This window comes from Manihot esculenta, chromosome 2 (assembly GCF_001659605.2).
Source record: "Manihot esculenta cultivar AM560-2 chromosome 2, M.esculenta_v8, whole genome shotgun sequence".
Lineage (NCBI taxonomy): Eukaryota > Viridiplantae > Streptophyta > Magnoliopsida > Malpighiales > Euphorbiaceae > Manihot > Manihot esculenta.
In genome coordinates, this window is record NC_035162.2 from 4,337,437 (window position 1) to 4,357,401 (window position 19,965).

The following is a 19,965-nucleotide window of genomic DNA, read 5'->3' on the forward strand; positions in this document are numbered from 1 at the left end:
ATAACGCTTTGTTACTAAAAATAATACATTGTTAGGCGTAATTCATTTGGACTTGAATGTAAAGATTATGATTTAAAAAAACAAAGCAATATTAATATATTTTTAAAAAGAAATTGCGAAAAATCAAAAATAATCTCATCGTAATCATTATAGCAAGAAAATGAGATTGAGGGACACAGAATCAACAAGAGAAACTGAAGTTGACCAACTTGATGAAAATTTACGTGGACTTCTTATTTGATAGAACATGTGAAATAAACAAGGAGTTTATTCAAAGGGAAGACAAAAACTTCTAAATCAGGTCTGAGAAGTTGCAATTGTTGATTAATAAATGGAGCAACTTTATTCATTTTTCCTTATTTAATCAGACCATCATTGTCTTAACCATATCTGATAATCACACCCTTTGTCAAGAAACTTTTGCCAGCTTCCATCCAGGTTATTTTCCTTGGAGGGATTCCAATCAAAATGGCCAAGCTTCATCACTAGTGTATCACCAATCCGTGCAACATAGCCCTCGTTGTTTGCATGGTATATCTTGACTGAGCTCCGGCAATGGATACCAGCCTGCCTTCGAGCCTCAACCAGCTCACTGATGATATCTCGGATGCCAAAGTCATAGAAATGGTCGTAAAATATCACAGGCTGAAATTTGAGGAGAAAATCTGGGTTAGGTAACAAAATACAGGGCTTGGATGCATGTCCTGCAAATTACTTGGTAATTCCAATGATTAACTAACCGTTCCAGGGTGAGTCAAAATATATGCATATCCTTGTCCCAGTTTATTTCGTGGAAATGGCCAATGACCCTGAAACAAAATGGAAAAATTAGTTTAGTTCATTGCATTCAATTTGGGTTCTGTTACTAAATTAATTAGATTTGAAGCAGATCGATGTGGAAAATGTGAAGTTCTGCTCCTCATTTCATAGTTAAGGTCATGCAATTAGTATTAAAATCAAGTGACTCTCCAGTTACACCAAAATTAGCAGATTGTGAACCATGGAATGACATAGATTATTCAATCAGAAATTAGAAAAAAGCTTACAAAAACTAGTTGTCAGTGTCACTTAATGCCTGGACCATTACAAAATCTTACAACAGGTAAATATACTAGATTCAAATTGACAACAAACACAGCTAAGATATACAATTACATCATTAGAAAACCATGAAAACTTTGGCAGCTTCATACACTTCACAGCAAGTCTATTTTACATGTATGCATGCACATGCCAGAAGGAGAGGGAGAGAGAGAGAGAGAGAAAGAGAGAGAACCTGTGTTGACCCTGTGTCATGATTCTCTAAAAATGTGACAGCACGTGAAGGCCACCATCCCATAACTCCTGTTGGCTTTCCCGAAGGATCTATTAACCTCCAATATTCATTATGCAGGGCTGAGTGGAGTATCCCCTGAAAAATGCAAAAGGTTAGAACTTGAATGAGTATGCAACTGCAGAAGATACTTAAGGAATGAAAGAAAGGCAAAACGCGGAAACCCAGGCATATAAAAACCATAGGAACTCATATAATCCTTCAAAACAGCCTTTTGGTGCTCTACATATCTATCATATCAATAATTGACAAAATTCCATTTTTAAAATACAAAACATAAAGCCGCTTGTAACCCCATCTTCCAGCTTCTATGGTGTTCCATTTTCCTTCACTTCCCCAAGAAAAGTTTATAATTTAAAGTCAATATCCACACAAATTTACAAGAGATGCAAAATATTGCCCCTGCTTTTCCTCCGCAAGAAAATGAGTAATTTAAACTACACATGTATCAGATGAATGTGGAAGCATTATTATTTTCAAAACTTTATTCATAAATGTAAATTTATGCAAGTGAATATAATATATAAAGATGCAACCTTGTTTTTTCCCTGAAAATTATGTTTTAGGAACTGATCCATGTTATGTGCTAATATTAGAAAATTTCTTGTTTAGATCCATTCTACCATGTTCCAAGACACATGATTTATGGCTCACATATTTGTGTTTTAATTCATGTTAGACTGGATCTAGATATGAAAGTCCCACTGAGTAATAGTGATATTCTTCAAAAGCTTGTGAACATTTTTTTGTAACCAATGAACACAAATATCATCTTTTTTTTTTTTTTTTTGAATAAGATGAAAGCTTTAATACCTCTTAAGAAAATGCGTTTCTTTTATGTGCATCAAATTTAAAGAAAAACGAAGTGATAGAAATTAGAACCTTAAAAAAAATATTATTACTTGTGAAGAATATAATGATAAATGTTGCTGACTAGAGTCAATTTCACTTTGTCTTATCCAACAAAATTATGATCTGTATCAAAGTTAGAATGACACTAGTTTTCCCCAACCACATGGCATTACTCGTGATGCACGTGGGCACTGAGCGGGAGAGGGTGAGAGAAATCTTAACCGTTATTTCAACCATAAAAGCAAGAGGCAGAAGTTTTAGAACTTAAAATTAGACGGATGTCATAGCAGGAAGTCTTGTGCAGAGCACAAATGTTTCAACCAAATATTCAGGATTTTAATCAAGAGCTAATAACCAGCTGAAATGATTAAAAAAATCCATCATGACCAAGTTTTCAGATTTTTTTAAAAACCTCTATGCCAACATTATAATATTCGCCCAGAAAAAAACTTAACACAAAGTCAAGAACAGGAACACTAACTTGACCAATCATCCATTGCATTTCGATCTAATTGAGAAAAATAAAACTAATAACATCATGAAAACACGATGAAACAGGCACTAGTACTAAACCTTCTCAGGGTTACAGGCATCTATGAAAAGACTGCCAACTGCAGTCCAGAAAATACCTTTGTTGTGACATCAAATGCTGAGGAAGTACCACCTGTGGCATTGATCCAATTGACTATCCTTTGCCGATGAGCATCTAGCACATGTTCAAGATTGGATTATTAAAACTATCTCTACCATAAGCCACAAGAACATACAATTTATATCATGTGCAGTAGGAAGAGATATGTTAGTAAAGCAGCAAGAAATTAAGAATGAAAGACCAGCCATACAGGAACCTTTGATGAATCACCCTGGAAAGTATAATTTCTCATAATGCAAAATAGAGAACTCTTTGATTCTTATAGCCAATAATACTTTGTATATTAGTAAGTTTCAGTTAGTCTAAAATTTTATAATATGGCTTGATAATTTAACTGAAAGGAAAGAAATTCCAAAATTACTTTTATCAAAAAAGAACCAAAGAAAAAAAAAGGAAAGAAAAGGCAAATATTATCATATTTGTCTAGATGCTACATCTTCGAGATTTTTAATAGGATAAGGTCAACATTGTATAAATATCTTCATAGAAAATCATTTTCATTTTGCATAAGGAGGCTCTACTCTTTATTTATACTCTTTTTTTTGAAAAAAAAAATAAAAAAAGAAAGAAAGAAAGAAAAAGAAGAAAGCAAACTTAACATTTAAAATTATCCATACTAATTTACCAATTAAATCAACAGCAATAGGAGATTACCTTGATTGTAACACAGGCTACCATGCTCATAACCTAAACTATCCCAGTATTCTCCTATAGCAAATGCAGGACTTGAAGCTTCAATATATTCCTTAACATATGTTCCAGAGAAACCTCTGCAAACAACAGAAAAACGCTTATCTGGGTCCCAATAGATTACTAGGAAAAGCAATTTTCAGCACATCATAAAATCAAAAGCATAACGGACAATCACCTTACAAAGTCAAGGCGCCACCCATCAAAACGAATTTCACTTTTAAGCCACTTTAGCCACTCCTTTATGTCTCTTCGTACAAACTCTTGAGAATGATCAATGTTTGGAGCTGCATGGAATACATCACCTGCGTAGAGTATGATAGTTTCTTTATCTATACTAGTAATTTATATTACTCACGTCCGATAAAGATAGACTTGCTTTCCTTTCATATCCGTCTAAATTTATAGTCCACTTTCTTTTTTGAGATAATAATTTATTGATTCTAATATACCTCTATTTAATATTCATTGAAAATGTAAAATTTATTAGCTTCAAAAATAATTTAGTAAAGGAATGATAAGAATGGAGGATATATTAGAAAAAATAATATAAAATTTATTATTTTAACTTTATTAACTATATTTTCTTAATTCAGAAAATATTAACTATAAGCCTATCTTTATGGGATGAAGGGAGTATCAAAGAAGAGAATGATAACATGAAAAAACTACTTCTTCAAAAAGAAAATGTGTTTGGACATTAAGCTGAATTTTTTGTGCCCATTTAAGGAAATGATGTTCATAATAGCTATAACTTTACTTATTTCCTTTGGAAATAAAATATTTAGATGATCTGCAGGACTCCAACAAGATTGTGAAATTGTAATTATAGACTTCAATGTACAAATTAAAAATAAAAGAAACTAGAAACGTACCATCATATTACAAAATAATCATACAACACCTCAATCGAAAACAAATTTTGACAATTCACAACTTCACATACCACTTGAAGGATTTCCACGACCCTGGAACGTTGGGTCATCACAAACAATTGCTTCTGGCCCCCATGCAAGCTTTCCACCAAAAATATTCCAAACACCATTTGGACTCTGAAATTACAGAATATTAATTTATCAAGAGGCAGTAACAAATTATGAAGTGCACCTTGAAAATAAGTCTGCCTGTCCTATGGATGTCCTTAGGAGAGTAGGGAGACATAGTAGGTGGAGTTTGTTGTGCAACACTTTTCTTTTCAAAATCACAATTAAAACTTGAGAGCAAATTGTAAATGAAAACAATTGGCTCCATGCTATTTGATAGAGAGGAAGAGTATTAGACATGAAACGAGGTTTGAATCATTGTTACCACAATATTATCATTTTCAAGTGGTTGAGCTTTTGCATGATTGATGCAAATAAGAATCAGAAAGCTCAATTTATTCCTCAAAACTTTCAGCATTAAGTTATTGAAAATATTACAAAATGTATCCTGAAATAAAAGAAGAGAGAAAGGGGTGGGGGAGGGGAGTTGTTTTGTGATGAAGATCGAACAACTAAAAAATATGTAGATTAGAAATAAGAACAATAAAAATATAAAGCAAATAACGATATTACCTGCTTATGTGCACATCGATGATTTAGTACAACATCTCCCAAGGCCTATATACACAAGAAACACATTTATCAGTCTACTTCTCGTTGTTATTAAGCATAAATATGACAAGCATCTATTGATATTTTAGCTTTTTAGTGCAAATGCAGACAAAATAATTACACTTCAAAGAAATTTTAGTCAACTAAAATGTGTAGATTGTCAAATTTTTATTGTATGAATGGACTTGTGACTGAGGTTTGCCAACAGAAAACACATCATATTCCATAGATTCAATGTGCACTAAGTTGGAATCGTAGAAGTTACTAGGAACAAAATGTAATCCATATATAATATTAAGCCTCATTTCAAGAAACTGTTAGGTTATAAATTATTAAATGCGATGGGAAAAATAATTGCCTTTTAAATAGCCAATGAAAATTTTGTAAAGCTGAAAATTATAACTTACAAGAATATTATGAGCATGCATTTCCTCTATACAGTGTTTCAGTTCTTCCACGGAGCCATATGCTGAGTTCAAGTTGTAGAGATCTGAAGGCATATAACCTGAAAATTTATAAATAATATTCATTGAATTTTGTACTTTCCATGCTGCTGCATTGACAGTCAGATCTTACTACTAGTTTCTCTGAACCATAATATGCAAATGTTTAGAACAATAGAAGTCTACAACCTTATTAGAACAGCAGGCAATTACTTAGCAATACTATAATTGGTAAATTAATTTTTCATCCTTAAGTTATGTCAAAATTAGCACATCCCTGAAGTTTTAAAAACCATTGGTTCAATCTCTATAATTTTGACTTCATCAAATTGAAGGTCTCTCCATCCAATTTTTTGTCAATTTTATAAAATGACCAAACTACCCTTAAAGATAAATTACTTTTCGCCCATGAATTATGTCAAAAATAACATATATGTCTTTTCAAAAATCAATATTAAGTCCTTGTACTTTGAATTCATCAAACCAAAAAAACACATTTCAAAATTTGATTGGAGGAACTTCAGTTTAATGGATTCAAAATATATAAATTAGTTGAGTTCTGAAAATCAAGGGACATGTAATAATTTTGACAATTCATAGACGAAAAAGTAATTTACCCAATAATAATTCAGAATACCTTGCAACTTTGATCACTAACCTAAGCACAAGAATTGCCATTTGTAAAATGAATACAACGTTCCTAAGATGTTGCTCATCCAGATATACAATATAATAATGGTGTTCATATTACAAAAAAGAAAAAAGAAAACAATATGACTATTTCATATTCATAATATTTTGTCTCATATTTATACCAAGGCAAAAATTGAAGCTATTGAGACAAACCTTGAGGAGCAACAGATTCTGTGGGCGGAGGAAGCCACACTGACGTTACCCCACATTGAGATAAATCAGCAGCTTTAGGAGCTAACTCTACATACCACTCTCTTCTCCAGCTTTCCCAGTTGAAAGCTTGAAACTTTAAGAGTGATAAATTACAACATGAAAAATGTAAATATACAATAAATATGCCAGACATACATGGAAGCACCAAAAGTAAGATAAACTAATGCCTGAAATTAAAATTTCAAATGATCCCTAGACACAGAGATGGACTAGATTTATTGAAAATCAAACACAAAGCAATAAGAGTTCCTCAAAACCCCAAATTGGATATTCTCCACCATCTTCCTTCCCACATATTCTAAGACAATACCATACGGTATCATCCACCAGGCAATATAATACTTTTAGTAATCAATCTTGCCAGCTGGCCACCATTTCCATTACTCATATAGCCATAACCTGAACTCTAAAATGTATTAGAAAGAGACAAAAACTCAAGTGAACTTATCCAAGTTCCCCCCATCCATCCTTCACACTCAAAAGCTTCCGCACCAAGTAATCCAATAAAATATATACTGAGGGTGAATTTTTCTTTTTTCCCTCATGCAGTCAACATATTACACATGTCATGTAATTGAATAGCTTTTGCTGCATTGCATGGGTCTGAAATGTATGTTTACTAATAGGAAAAAGCCAATCTTTTAGGATCCAGCAAAGCTCCATCACAATACAATGATCCAAACAACTGTCTGCAAGCAATGTCATTAAAGTTCTATCCATGCTATTTCAAATGTTTTTCTTTTCTTTTTAAATTTGCTCACTTCCAACCTCAGACTTAACCAGCCAATTAAAGTCTGAAGGGAACACTTGAAATGCTGCAAGCAACAATTACAGAATCTATGAAAAAATTCAGTGTCTTATTACACATTAAATCTGCATACAAAATTAGAAAACTCAAGATACTGAATTCGAAAGGCAAAAGAATTCCAATAAGAAACTTTAGCGTTTAATCAATTCCAAGAATCAGATTTCAATCTTGTTCTCATACAGCACACAAAAGAAAGTAAGAATATTAACAAACAAATTGAGGAGTATGACTGCCAAAAGATGCATATTTGGTAAGAAAATGGACCTCCTAGTTTGAATTTCATTACAATTCCATATGCCATTCCATCTTCTAAGACACAGTCATCATGCAAAATGGATCTGTATTTTGTTAGAAAAAATATAACAAAATTTTCCAGATCAATTACATATATATCAAAAACTTTCAGTAAAATATCAAAGTTCCCAGGACATATTAGATGCTTATGGTTTCAAACATAAAACTACATAACCCAGGCACCACAAAATGTAATGTATGCATTATGCATAAAAACAGAATTTTCCTATATAAAAAAGGGGAAAAACAAAAAAGAAATGAAAACAAATTTGTCAGATTGCAACTTTGATCAGTATACTAACCACAATCTCACGCCCTGTTCCAGTTCCTGGTTCTGCAATTAGGACCATATAATTGTCAGGTCAGATACAAACAACATTATGTGGATAACATGAAGTAATATATTTCTGGAATATCAAACTAACCTAATTTTGTATGTTCTGGGGTCCTCTGCCATTGTATGGTCTTCTGTTTAAGAGCTTGTTCTAAAGCCTTTCTCTTCTTCTCTATTGTTTCTTTCTCAATCACATGCTCAATGAGTGTGTCTCCTTCCTTAGGCTTCTCTTGAGCAATTGACCATACTTCATCAAGTTTGGGTAAATCCAGATGTTTAAGTTTTGATGTTAATGCTTCAGATACATCAATTTTTCTTGGTGGGAACTTAGGCCGGATGGTTCTGATCCTTCTTGCCATCCGTTGAGGTAGCTCTCTACGAGGACCATCACTCAAAAGTTTCCATTTTAGTGAATCATCATCTGTCAAAAGATCTATACGCCCGCCGTTGACAACAAAGATGGCATCTTCATCCTTGTCATCCTGTAGAAATAGTGACTCAGCCATTTCTGCTCTATGCCTCCATGTTTTTAAAGCCTCTTCAGAGGCCCTTATTGATCTCTGCAATGATTCACATCTCCTCATGTAGACATTTTCCCTTGAGTGTGCTGTTTCTTTAGCAGCCTCAATGGCAGCCTTGATGCTTTCCAGCTCAACCTTAAAAGCCTTGGACGCAGCCTTCTTTTTTTCTGCAGCATCCTTCTTTATTTTCTCTAGAAAAGAGCTAATGTCCTCCTCCCTCTGGAAAATCGTTTTCTTGTTTGACTCTTGAAATTCAAGCAATGCTTTCTCAGCATCATGAGCTCGGAGTTCAGAGGCATTTGCTTTTGCATGGACATGTTCCAACTCAACCTTAAACTTATCAACCTCACTTCTCATGATCAACAGCTGAGATTCTAAATCATTTACAATGCCTTTTAAACTAATATTTTCCGATTTGATGGAAGCAATCTCATCAACTGGACTAAAACCATCACTAAAGATTGCCACAGCTTTTGTTGCATAGTCACCAGCATTTTCTGCCATGCCCAGGGCCCTCTGTATAGCATCTTTTGACTGTTCAACAACTGACATTATGGTACCTTCAGTTGCATTCCTAATTTGTTCTTCAATCTGAAGAGCTGCATCAGCAGCAGAAGTTTCAGCAGCTAATACCCTCATTTGGGCATCTTCTAGTATGCGAGATGTTGCCTGCTTAATAGCAATCTCTGCTAATTTTTCAACTTGTACTGCAAGTTCAACAGCATCTTGTTTTGCAAGGACCAGCTTAGATTCCAAAGTGAAATTCTCTTCCACCGTCTCCTGCAGCTTCTGATGGAAGTGTGATTTAGTGGCCTCCAATTCTGCAATAGCCAATTCCTTGTCATGCAATATGGTAGCCTCATTCTCTTGTTGTTTAACCTCATATCGGGCCAACTTTTCAAGCAACTCATTTCTTTCTTTTTCCATAGCTTCCTGTTTGGCTCGGGCCTCAGAAAGAGCTTTCTTAGCTGCCATTACTTCATTTTCTTCATCGCCCTTTGATGAAAGACCATCTCCACTGTTGACCCCACTTGTGAAGGTATCATTATAATCGTCCTGCTTTAGAAATCTAGAAATCATGAGTCTCTCTTATATCACTTGACACATTCATATTCTCTCAGCTTTTTTATTAAATATAACAATCACAAACGACAATGCAAAATCAAATTCACCATTCTTTGTTTAAAAATTTAGGCATGACAAATTTGGCCAAAAGAATTCACGAGTTCTATTGACTTTAGATTACTTGCATGAAAAATGCCAATGATGAAGAATCTCTATTTACTAAAATTATTTTCGTTGACACAATTGTTAAGTAAAATCTCTCCAACACTCCCATAAATTACCTAAGATGGATCTAAGCTTTGAAATTTCTCATGCCTAATGTTTCATGTATAATATTTACTAAATAGAGAAGTTGAGATAGCATATTTTTAATTAACAAATTTTAATATACATGTAGCAAAACATGATTCAAAAGTCACCCATGCAACAAATTAGCCAATTCATAGACGCTTATAAACTTAACAATCTTAAAGACAAATGAAATGTTGCATCCTTTTAAATGACTTAAATTATTTTCCCTAAAAGAGAAAGAAAATAAAAGATAACCCAAGTTTGAATATCTAGATAGGGGTAGGGCTTATTGGGATGAGGGGCCAGTTTAGGACAGCATTCTCACATCATACCATCATGGGAAAAAGATATGAAGAAGCCATGATTCCATTTGGCCCCGTTCATAACCATACTTGCCCCTAATTAAGAGGAAAACTGGGGGAAAAAAAGATCCTACAGGAAGCAAAATAATGCAGAAGATAGTATTCTTGTCCTAAATATATAAAATAAATTTAAAACAGAATAGCAGTGAATAAAAATTCTTGCTTACCGTACTCGATAAAAAAGTGGTTCTTGGTTTAAATTGCCAATTGCTATTATACGAAAATCTCCTGTAAGATTTCTCATGAAAACCAAATCACTTGAAAATTTTAAAATAACAACAAAATCATAAACCACGATCTATAAAATTTTGAAGCATAAACTGATAAAATACAGGATTTAAGACTCATGTATAACCTTTTCCGCCTACAGGCACTCGGAAAGATTAGAGGATTCTTCCGGAGACAAAAAATCGAAACATTCTTATCAAATGAGGCCGAAGGAACAAGGTGACAACAGGGGAGGATCCCAGACATGTCTCCGATTGTCAATAGAGATTTTTCTGCAGTGAAGATAGGGGAACCAAGCAAGAATTATATTTTAAAACGTAAAAACAACAAGAAGATTAACCGGGAAGATGATGTCAAACGAAAGAGCGATAGACATTGAAGATGGGTAAATGAATGAGATCAAAGAACTTAACACAGATCACTGAATTGAAGAATGCCTCTGACCTGAACTCGATCACCAAAATGTATCAAATTGTTTGAAGAAGCATCTTGATTTACAGTAGCTTTTGCTGTGATTAAGAAATTTATGAAGCTTGGATTTGCATGTTAAATGAGAAGTTGGAGATGTAATAAGCGCGGGCACTCGGCCTATTTGCAGTTCTCAGTGAAGCGCTCAAACTTGAGATTCGATAATCAGTTTGACCGTTGACTTTTTCTTTTAAGGACATTTATGCCCCTGTGGTCATGCAAAAGCTTATACAGCCAGAAAAATTCTATAATTTACCAAATATAAATATTAAATTTTAAAATAAATAAAACTTATGAAAAATTTATAATTTATTATGTGATATTATTCGTTAAAATAAATAACTACGACTAATAAACTCTCCTTCTTGCTACATTAAAAAAATCTTCCATTTACATATCATCTTTTATTACAGTTACATTAAATTTAAAAAAATACAAAACGTTAAAGATTTAAAAACTCTATTAAAAATCCTAAGTTTGATATATTATTATATAATTTATTTGATGAATGAAATGAAAATAAAAAACTTGACATTTATTAAATTAATTATAATTAGTCTTAATAATAATAATTGTTTAATTTAAAAGCAAAATGAAGTAAAAAAAGCTAGGAAAATAAATAAAGACACCAAGACTAAAATATAGTAAAATTGTCCGAGGATTTATTTGGAACTTTGCAATGAAGGTTAAATATGTCATACAAAAAGTTTAGCTTTCAGCAACTCACGGCTAGTCACGTAAAGAGGGAGAACCTTTTTATGGGGTAAAGAGAAAACTTCAAGCGTGAAAAAGCAGAAAACGACCATTAAAAATATATAAATAGTCTTTTAAAAAAAATAAATAAATAAGGATGACTTCTGACGGTTACTTTCTTTTAAATAACGTGACGAATGTCACGTAAACTATTACTACTTTATAAAAATTTTATATTTAACTTTAAATTTTTACATAAGTAAATTAGTTTTTTATAATTACATATTACGAAGATTATATAATATTAATGAAAATAAAATAATTTTTAATAATATATAAAAATAATATTTTGAAAAAATTAAAAATGAAATCTATCATATTTGTATTGTAGATTTTATAAATGTATATATAATGATATACATTTCTCCAAAATAATTATACTAATAAAAATGAAATTTTCAAAGATATTTTAAAATATTAATATTTTAAAATATAAAATTAATATTACTTTTCTATAACTAATAGAACGAAATATTATTTTTAGTTAATAATAATATTATCATCAGTTTGATAGAACTTTTATTATCTTAATTAGTATAATATTTTTTTAAAAAATTAATTTTCTGTAAAATATTAATTTACAAAACTAAAAATCACTGTACGGAAATTGATTTCTATTAAATTTAATTTATTTTTTAATAAAATAATTTTTTATTTGAAAAATAATTATAGAAATTCCCATAAATAAATAAAAAATGAAGGGTAGACTACTGAAAGTTGGGGAAACGTATATACATGCTTTTCCATTGGTTTTCGCTACTCATCTTTCATCAGAATCGTATGATGGCTAATGATGAAACTAATTGATTAAAAATCTAAAACTAAAATGAAGAGTTGCATATGTTAATATCCATCATCAAAAACAACAAGAAGAAAGGGATTCTCAAAAAAAAAAAGGACAGCACACCCTTGCGCATGTCTCATTTTTCATTACTACAAATCAATTTTCCATCAAAATTAAAAACCTAACAAATCAATTTCTCTCCACGTATACAATTTTATAAAAATTTATTGGCCCAATGACATCCCCATAAGATATCACAGTTGCCAAAATTAACATTACATAAAAGTGTCTGGAAAAAAAGTGACTAGAGCTTAAATCCATCAATCAGCTTCAGCTCCTTTGTCTGACAGAGAATCAGGCTTCCCCGTCTCGCTAGAGTTAATAAGAGCCTGAGACGGACAACGATCCTTGTAGTATCAAAACCATGTTCTCCAGAAGTTGCTTCCATCTTTCCCCATAATTCTTCCCTTTGCAAACAAATACACAGAAGGAATAGTCATTTAATGGGGTAACAAATGATAAAGAAGTTTCCGTCACAAAAATAAGAATACTGCAGAATGCAATCAATGGACCCACAGGTAGAGTTATTAATCAAAAGTTTATAACAACTGCACCCATAAAGAACTGAACAATAGAGGGGAACTAAAACACCTAAAATGATCATGTTGTATCTTAAGCATACACGAGCTTGCTATCATCCAAAGGTGGCCTATTTCAAACAAGCATATTTTCAGAATACAATGTTTTCAAAATGTTTTTTAACTGCTTCCTTCCATCTAAGAGAGAGAAAAAGAGAATCCAAACTTATATAATACACACAAATACAGTCACACACCTTATGCCAAGAATGCAACGACAAAAGAAAGGAGAAAGCACAAGGATGGAAGAGAAGCCATTTTTTAACTAAATTTATAACTTATAGCTAAATAAAATGAATGCATTACAGTCCCTACCTTACTGCACAGCAGTGTCAGAAGAAATGCATAGCTTGCAGTCAACCCCACCACTTACCACACAATCCCCTCTCCACCAATCAGCACATAGTACCTGAATTACAATACATACTCCCAGGTAAATGTAAATTTGAAGAATGCCAAGATAAAGACATAGTAGGTGCAACAGAATGTATCATACCTTGTCTTCATGAGATTCAATAACAGCCAGGGGCCACTGCAACAACAACAAACAATTCAGAACATTACTATGCCACCAGTCAGAAACGCAATGAAGGATAGTGGACCTAAATCACTTGTTTATTTGGTCTAGGCAAACCCACCAATAGTTAAAAGTAAAAGAGAATACAGTACCGCAGTTCTTAGATCCCACAACATAACTTTTCCATCATAGGATGCAGAAAGTAAATGAAACCAAGACTTATCATGCCATTTACAAGCCGAAACCCAAGCAGTGTGAGACGAGAACTGATAAATAGGAGCAGAAGTTCCTACAAGATTAATAGAAGTGTAAATTTAAGACAGATATAGTCACACGCATGCATGAGAATTATACATTGTACATACCGGGTTTTCGTGGATCCCATATCCTAAGGATGGGGTCAGATCCCCCAGCAGCAACGAGAGCTGAACCCTCCCCTCCAACATGTAAGCAGTTGAGAGCTTTTCCGCAGAACTGCATAATTAGGACAAAATATAAGTATTTAAACAATAAAGGGAGTTTCATAAACAGGTATGCAAACATGGAACCAGTGAGCAAACATGATGAAGAGAGAGAGAGAAAAGCAGTGAAGATGATGCACACATACTATTTTTGCTGAATCTTTGCTTGTCTCAACATCCCAACGTCTAATGGAATGATCCCATGATGCAGAGTAGATTGTTTCACGTTCCGGCCAAACAACAGACGATATGCGTTGTGTATGGCCCACAAATGTAGATGTAGCCTCACCCTGAGTGCAATAGATGCCATGAATAACAACAAATATTTGGGAGACAAAGTAAAAGAAACCTACAGCATGCCTCACTATTTAAAATTAGTAAATTCCTTTTCTACAGCATGAGAAGCATTTCAGCTCATGAACATAATTATGGAAATTGTTGCAATAAACGAATTAAGTATCAATTTCAGTAAATAACACATATACTACTTGCCAACTCCATGTTTCATACCCAAACTGCTCAAATTAAGTTGTTAATGACCCCTAAAATTTCTTCGTTACCAAAAGCTTAGAAACAAGAGAGATAACCACAACTATGTAGCAAACAAATGGAAGCACAGAGTATTAGACGCATCCAATACCTCTAACTGAGATTCCTCAGATTTGTTTTTCACTTTTCTCTTCTTAATTGACACTAAATCACCTTCAGCATCAGACTTATCTGTCCTCCATAAATTGATCGTACAATCCCAAGAACCCGAACAGATCTAAGTTATAAATAACCATAAACAAGGAAGATATGAGTTTAATTTTTAAAGCATAATAATTAGTATCAAGAAGGATAAAAGTGAACAGAAAAACCATGCTTCCAGAAGTTTCAGCTGCAACACTTTGCACAGATGCATTATGCCCACGCAAAATTTTGAAGGCCCTGATCTTTGCAGGAGAATTTTCAGGTTCTTCAGTATCAAACTATCAGGAGAAAGGAAATGCACTAAGTCATGGAACAACAAGACTTCTATAAAACAGTTAAATTGGTTTTGGTCCCTTTACCTTCCACAGCCTGAGAGTTTGATCTTTTGAGGCAGTGGCTAATGTAACACTATCCTCATCTGCACATTAAGACACAACTCAATCCAATGGAAGAATAGAGAATTAACTTCAAAAATTCAAAGCAATAAAGAAACAGCTTTCAGTAACCACAGCTTCTATAAAACAAATAACTTGTTACAAATCTGTATATTCATTCTTTCACACAAAATTAAAAGTTTATTACGAATCTGTGCATTCATCTTGATTGATATTAGATAGAAAAACAACTACACCCTGTTTAAACAAGTGGCCGTAAAAGAACTAGTAAAGCAACTTTCAGTAAAAACTGAGAATTTCTTGTTCATACCTCCTGATGAGATAATACTAACAGAAGTAATTGCATCACTGTGTCCCTCTAGTATATGCGTACACAGCCCAGCAGCTTTCCATACCCTAAATAAGATGCACAAAAAACCTGGCATAAATTCATTTCCTAATAAAATATGAGAAGAAAATCATTAAAGCATAAAGAAATTGTCAAGAAAGGATAACAAAGATTCTGCTTATATTTCACCTTCCAAGGCCATCATAGCACCCTGTCAAAATGAACCTGCCAAAAACCTCAAGTTAGAGCAGTTTCTGATGATACATTGAAACTTGCAGCTGTAATCCAAAATAATTCAATCATGGCCTAATATTCTAAGTTAAGAATATGATGCATTATCTTTATCTCTTATGCACCATGACCTAGTATGATATGCTAATAAGTGTGGGAAGAACCTCCAAGCCTCCATACATGAGAACTACTCAAATTACATTTTTCACTATGGTTGCCACAACTTTTGAATTGTTATATGTACTTCATCTACAAATTGTTGCACAGTTGAATTTTCAATATAAATACCATCATTAGATATATACAACCATAAATGATGAACCAGAAAAATTATTATGTTTTTCTCAGGCTTTGCTGCATGGCTATAAATAAAGCTTACCCTGATGAATTTGACCTTAAAGTAGTGAAAATCACAAATTCATAATGTATTCTTCTAATAGTTAAAACCGGCCTTCTCAATCTGCCTAAGCAAAAATATGCAGGATAACTAATTCAGCAGTCTCATGGTTCAAACAGTATATGAATGAGGAACGGAAGTTTAGAAAGGTCTATTTCCAGAGTAAATAAAACCAATTTGCATTGTAATGTCTTTTATGCAAAACTGCAGAAAACAAATCTATGTTCACTTATAAAACTATCACAGCTGAAATTAAAAGTTAAAGGTCCTTAACAAAATCCTGACATCCAAAAGCCTCTGCTGTGTAAATGCTGTCAAGAAGTAAAGAACTCATGCTTACCGAGGACAAGAACCATCAACAGCACTGACCCAGTCATCATGCAAAGAAGGCTCCTCCTGTTTCCGAGGGACAACTGCCTTAACGTATTCAATTTCTAATATCTTCTCCTGTAATAGGTAAGAATTCCCAGTATCGTATCAGGGCCCCAGAAAAAAAAAGGAAAACAAAAAGAGAGAGAGAAGGGATGGAGGTTGCAAAAATTCAATTCAAGTGATTTCTTTTTAACAATTCCCTCGTTTAGAATAAAAGAAATTCAACTTTAGTCTACAAGCATTGCATTTCCTTGGTATTAAAAGGGTCTCAAGCGATTGAAATATGCTAAAGAAATCAACCATTATCAACTTGCACAAGTAACTCCAGACTCCAATGAACAGCCAATAAAATCAAGCTTCCATAAGCTGTATTGCATATTTTATTACATCAAGGAATCATTCAACATTCTCTTTCAGATCTTCATTTCTCTTTTACTTCAAGCAAGTCACACGTCATTGGAAGAAATCGGCTATTGCAACACAAAAAGAGCCAAAGTTAATTACCGCGGAAATGCCCTTGGCAAGAAGAAACTGCTCAAGTGACATACGGACAAGCTCTCCATCAATAAGAAAATCAAAAGGCTGATTATCCCAGTCAGCATTCCCTGCCATAATCACCTCCCAAAGTTTAACAACGCCATATAATAGTGGAAAACATATTGAAGACATAGATAGAAGAAGAAGAAGAAGAAGATTCAGCTAGAAACAAGGAAATGTCATAAAATTAAGCATGAACTGCAAAATAACTTAGACTTCTGAAAACTAACGATAAAATTTTTCAACATTTCTTCTTTACACAAATTTAATCTAACAGTACCGGCTTCGAGGAGGCTATTGACGATGGTTGAGAGGCCGAGACGGGTGATATTAGCTGGGATAGTAATGGCAGCTACTGGGGCTTTGAATGGGGGCTTCAGTTTTGTAACAAATCGTGCTTGAATCTGCCTCTCTTCTGCATCCCCTTCCATTTTCTCCAATTACAAACAGTACAATCGGACCAGCGCAGAAACAGAAGAAAGTAGGCTTTAGTGGAAAAGGAATTCGGGCAGGGTTTAGTGAGGATGATATAGAGGAACAGAATATAAGAGAAGCAGAGACCCCTAGGGTTTTAGGTAGTGCATGCCACTGCCTACAATTCTTAGGATTGAAATGTAATTTGCTTTTATTTGAAGAAACCGATACCTCTTCTTCAATTCAACGATTGAACCTTCTACCTTTTTTTTTTTTTTTCGTCACGTTGAAATTAAATATTATATGCACTCTTTTTTTTTTTATATGCACTTAATTTAAAACACGAAAAAAAAAAAGAGAAACGAGGTACAAATTGTAATTTTATCAATTAAACAAACAATAAATATAATTATAAAAATTCTTACTCTCATTTTCTAATAATGCATGTTGCATTATATTTTTCTAAGGCTCATCAATCAGACTAGCACAAATTACAATCAAGACCATAAATAAGCCCTAACTATAAAAACACAGAACATATTGATAAAAGTCCAACTCAAACAGCCCAATCCAGCTCAGCCAATCCCGTCTTAGAAAAAGTGACACTCCAAAATCATCCATCCATTAACCAGCTGAACCCAACTCACCTTCAGCGTTCATCGCACCATCCCCACCAAGTCTAGTTGAATCGCTGTTCATCCCATCCATCCATATCTTACTCCCCAGGTCGCAGTGAAATTGCCACTATCACGCGATGGAGCACTCGTTGGGATAGAAACAAGCAAATAAAAGAAACACAAAAATAACAGTCTAACACAAAACCAATGAAAGATAAAACAAACAGAAATAACATCTAAAAATCAAAAAAAAAAAATTCAAATCATCCCTATATTTTTTTAATTCTATTTATAAAAACAGACTGATTTATGACATTTTTAAATTTAAATAGTTATGAAGCCAACTTAAAAATGTAGATACAAATTTTCGTGAATTTTTTTAATTGTTTTTATTTGATTTTTTTTTCATTATTTTTCTTTTTTTTTATTTGTAGGTTATATTTTAATAGAGATGGTTGTTAGCTGATATGCTTGTTTTGCTTATAAGATGATTTTCATTCTTAGTTGATGTCCGCTGGACTTTACCAATCCGGTACGAGGCTAGGTCCGCAAAAGCCGTATTGGTCCAAAACCCACGAAATCTCTCTGATAGGCCGGCCTGATTTTTTCTGCTTTGACTCAGTTTTGCCAAGTGGACTGGATCACTCGAAAATTCCAGCTTGCTCCAGCGACCTCGGCCCTGAAACGTGACAGGAGAAAAGACAACAGACCCAATCATCTCGCAGCCCTGTTTACACACGCGCTTGAGAGAATTAAATGGCCGTCTGACATGAAACAGACGTCTAACGCTTTCGTACGTACAGGTCTATATGATAAAAACAGGTAGTATTATAGTCGTAACGCCGTTAGACATCATTAATGTACAAAGGAAATGAATAAAGAGAGGGACATCTCCTCTACATTCAAGCTTACACACGCCTATTGTAAACGATATTCTCTGGATCTCAAATTTTATTAAATTTGTGTACCATATTTCAAGCCATTATTGATGACTCTTAATATCCTCAGTGATCAGAGTGTAATATCCATGGTCTTCTAATGGTCGATTTGAAGTTGATCTGCATCGCTAGGTTATTTCGTCCCTTCATAAGTGCAATCATTAAAAAGTGAAGAAGTTTGATATAATGGTGCATATAATTTTTTATACATTAGGTGATGTTTCCCTCTATCTAGAAGAATATATATATTCTCTCATTTTCTCAACTCTTTATAACGTATATGCTATGGCCATATATTTGATCGATTCTTAAAGGAGATTTTTTATCAGTTTAAAATCTTTTAGTGGATGGTTTTTATGGAATGATATGTAACACATTTTGAAATTTTTATCAGATTTTATATTTTTTGAGTTAAATTGAAAATTAAATTCTAAAATTTATTGTTCACTAATATTTTTTTTAGACTCTAGAGCTTTTAATATTTTTGACATTTTTATTTAAATATTAAACAATTATTCTGTTCGATAAAAAAAAAAAAAAAAGAGTTAAATACAAAGCTTCAGCGCTTAGTATTACCAGGCCACACTTATTTCCACAAAGCGCCTGCCAAACAAACTGTTGACAAAAAAACTACATCAACAAAACCAAATAAAAATTCTCACAAACAAAAAAGAAACCAAAAGCTGAGTTGGGGCTTGTTTTGTAATAGTATTATTTTATGGGTTGGGCTCTCATGGCTTTTGAGTTTTAGGCTTGGTTTGCTTTGTAGTTATCGTATTTGTTCTTAGCCCAATGCAATGATGTTGAATTGTTAAAAAAATCTTATTAAATTGAAGGACATTTCTAGATTGGATACTATCATAAATACACTAAATTTCGTGTGATCCCATCACTGCTTTACATTACCTATTCGTATTAGAGCCGGTCTAAGTAAAATTTTATCTAAATTAAATATTTAAAAATATTTAATATTTATACGATAATTTATAATTTAAATAAATAATTATTATCATATTTCTATAATCTATTTTAACTTATTAAAATATTT

At 33.1% G+C, this 19,965-nt stretch overlaps 2 protein-coding genes across 6 annotated transcripts; both read right to left on the reverse strand.

Moving 5' to 3' along the window:
* Positions 1 to 209: 209 nt before the first annotated feature.
* LOC110603462 lies at positions 210 to 10,964 on the reverse strand. Its single transcript, XM_043952455.1, has 15 exons — positions 10,819 to 10,964; positions 10,502 to 10,646; positions 10,314 to 10,374; positions 7,999 to 9,484; positions 7,876 to 7,907; positions 6,412 to 6,544; positions 5,530 to 5,627; positions 5,084 to 5,128; positions 4,474 to 4,579; positions 3,706 to 3,832; positions 3,492 to 3,607; positions 2,815 to 2,891; positions 1,277 to 1,411; positions 741 to 809; positions 210 to 645 (listed from the first exon to the last, which is right to left on the reverse strand). The coding sequence occupies exons 2-15, from the start codon at positions 10,618 to 10,620 to the stop codon at positions 373 to 375; spliced, it is 2,877 nt and encodes a 958-aa protein (XP_043808390.1). The 5' UTR covers positions 10,621 to 10,646; positions 10,819 to 10,964; the 3' UTR covers positions 210 to 372.
* Positions 10,965 to 12,480: 1,516 nt separating this feature from the next.
* Positions 12,481 to 17,563, reverse strand: LOC110609965 (ribosome biogenesis protein WDR12 homolog). 5 transcript variants are annotated; one of them, XR_002487121.2, is made up of 14 exons: positions 17,229 to 17,563; positions 16,916 to 17,016; positions 16,380 to 16,486; positions 15,601 to 15,636; positions 15,394 to 15,479; positions 15,048 to 15,106; positions 14,856 to 14,966; positions 14,636 to 14,761; positions 14,142 to 14,285; positions 13,900 to 14,008; positions 13,656 to 13,823; positions 13,514 to 13,549; positions 13,333 to 13,426; positions 12,481 to 12,841 (listed from the first exon to the last, which is right to left on the reverse strand). XR_002487121.2 is itself a non-coding variant. In XM_021749820.2 (14 exons), the coding sequence occupies exons 1-13, from the start codon at positions 17,377 to 17,379 to the stop codon at positions 13,334 to 13,336; spliced, it is 1,296 nt and encodes a 431-aa protein (XP_021605512.2). In that variant the 5' UTR covers positions 17,380 to 17,563; the 3' UTR covers positions 12,481 to 12,841; position 13,333. The 5 variants fall into 5 exon arrangements, 2 of the variants coding, with proteins under 2 accessions (XP_021605512.2, XP_021605511.2); XR_002487122.2 differs by having other exon boundaries at positions 12,481 to 12,846; XM_021749820.2 differs by having other exon boundaries at positions 13,687 to 13,823.
* Positions 17,564 to 19,965: the final 2,402 nt, after the last annotated feature.

Coding starts and splice junctions, on each gene's coding strand:
- LOC110603462 (XM_043952455.1), bottom strand. CDS start 10,620: ATGTCTGGGATCCTCCCCTGTTGTCACCTTGTTCCTTCGGCCTCATTT. Junction 3,833..4,473: donor TCGTGGAAATCCTTCAAGTG/GTATGTGAAGTT, acceptor TACTCTACGCAG/GTGATGTATTCCATGCAGCT. Junction 1,412..2,814: donor CATTTGATGTCACAACAAAG/GTATTTTCTGGA, acceptor TGCATTTTTCAG/GGGATACTCCACTCAGCCCT.
- LOC110609965 (XM_021749820.2), bottom strand. CDS start 17,379: ATGGAAGGGGATGCAGAAGAGAGGCAGATTCAAGCACGATTTGTTACA. Junction 17,017..17,228: donor CAATAGCCTCCTCGAAGCCG/GTACTGTTAGAT, acceptor TGATTATGGCAG/GGAATGCTGACTGGGATAAT. Junction 13,824..13,899: donor ATGGGATCCACGAAAACCCG/GTATGTACAATG, acceptor TTAATCTTGTAG/GAACTTCTGCTCCTATTTAT.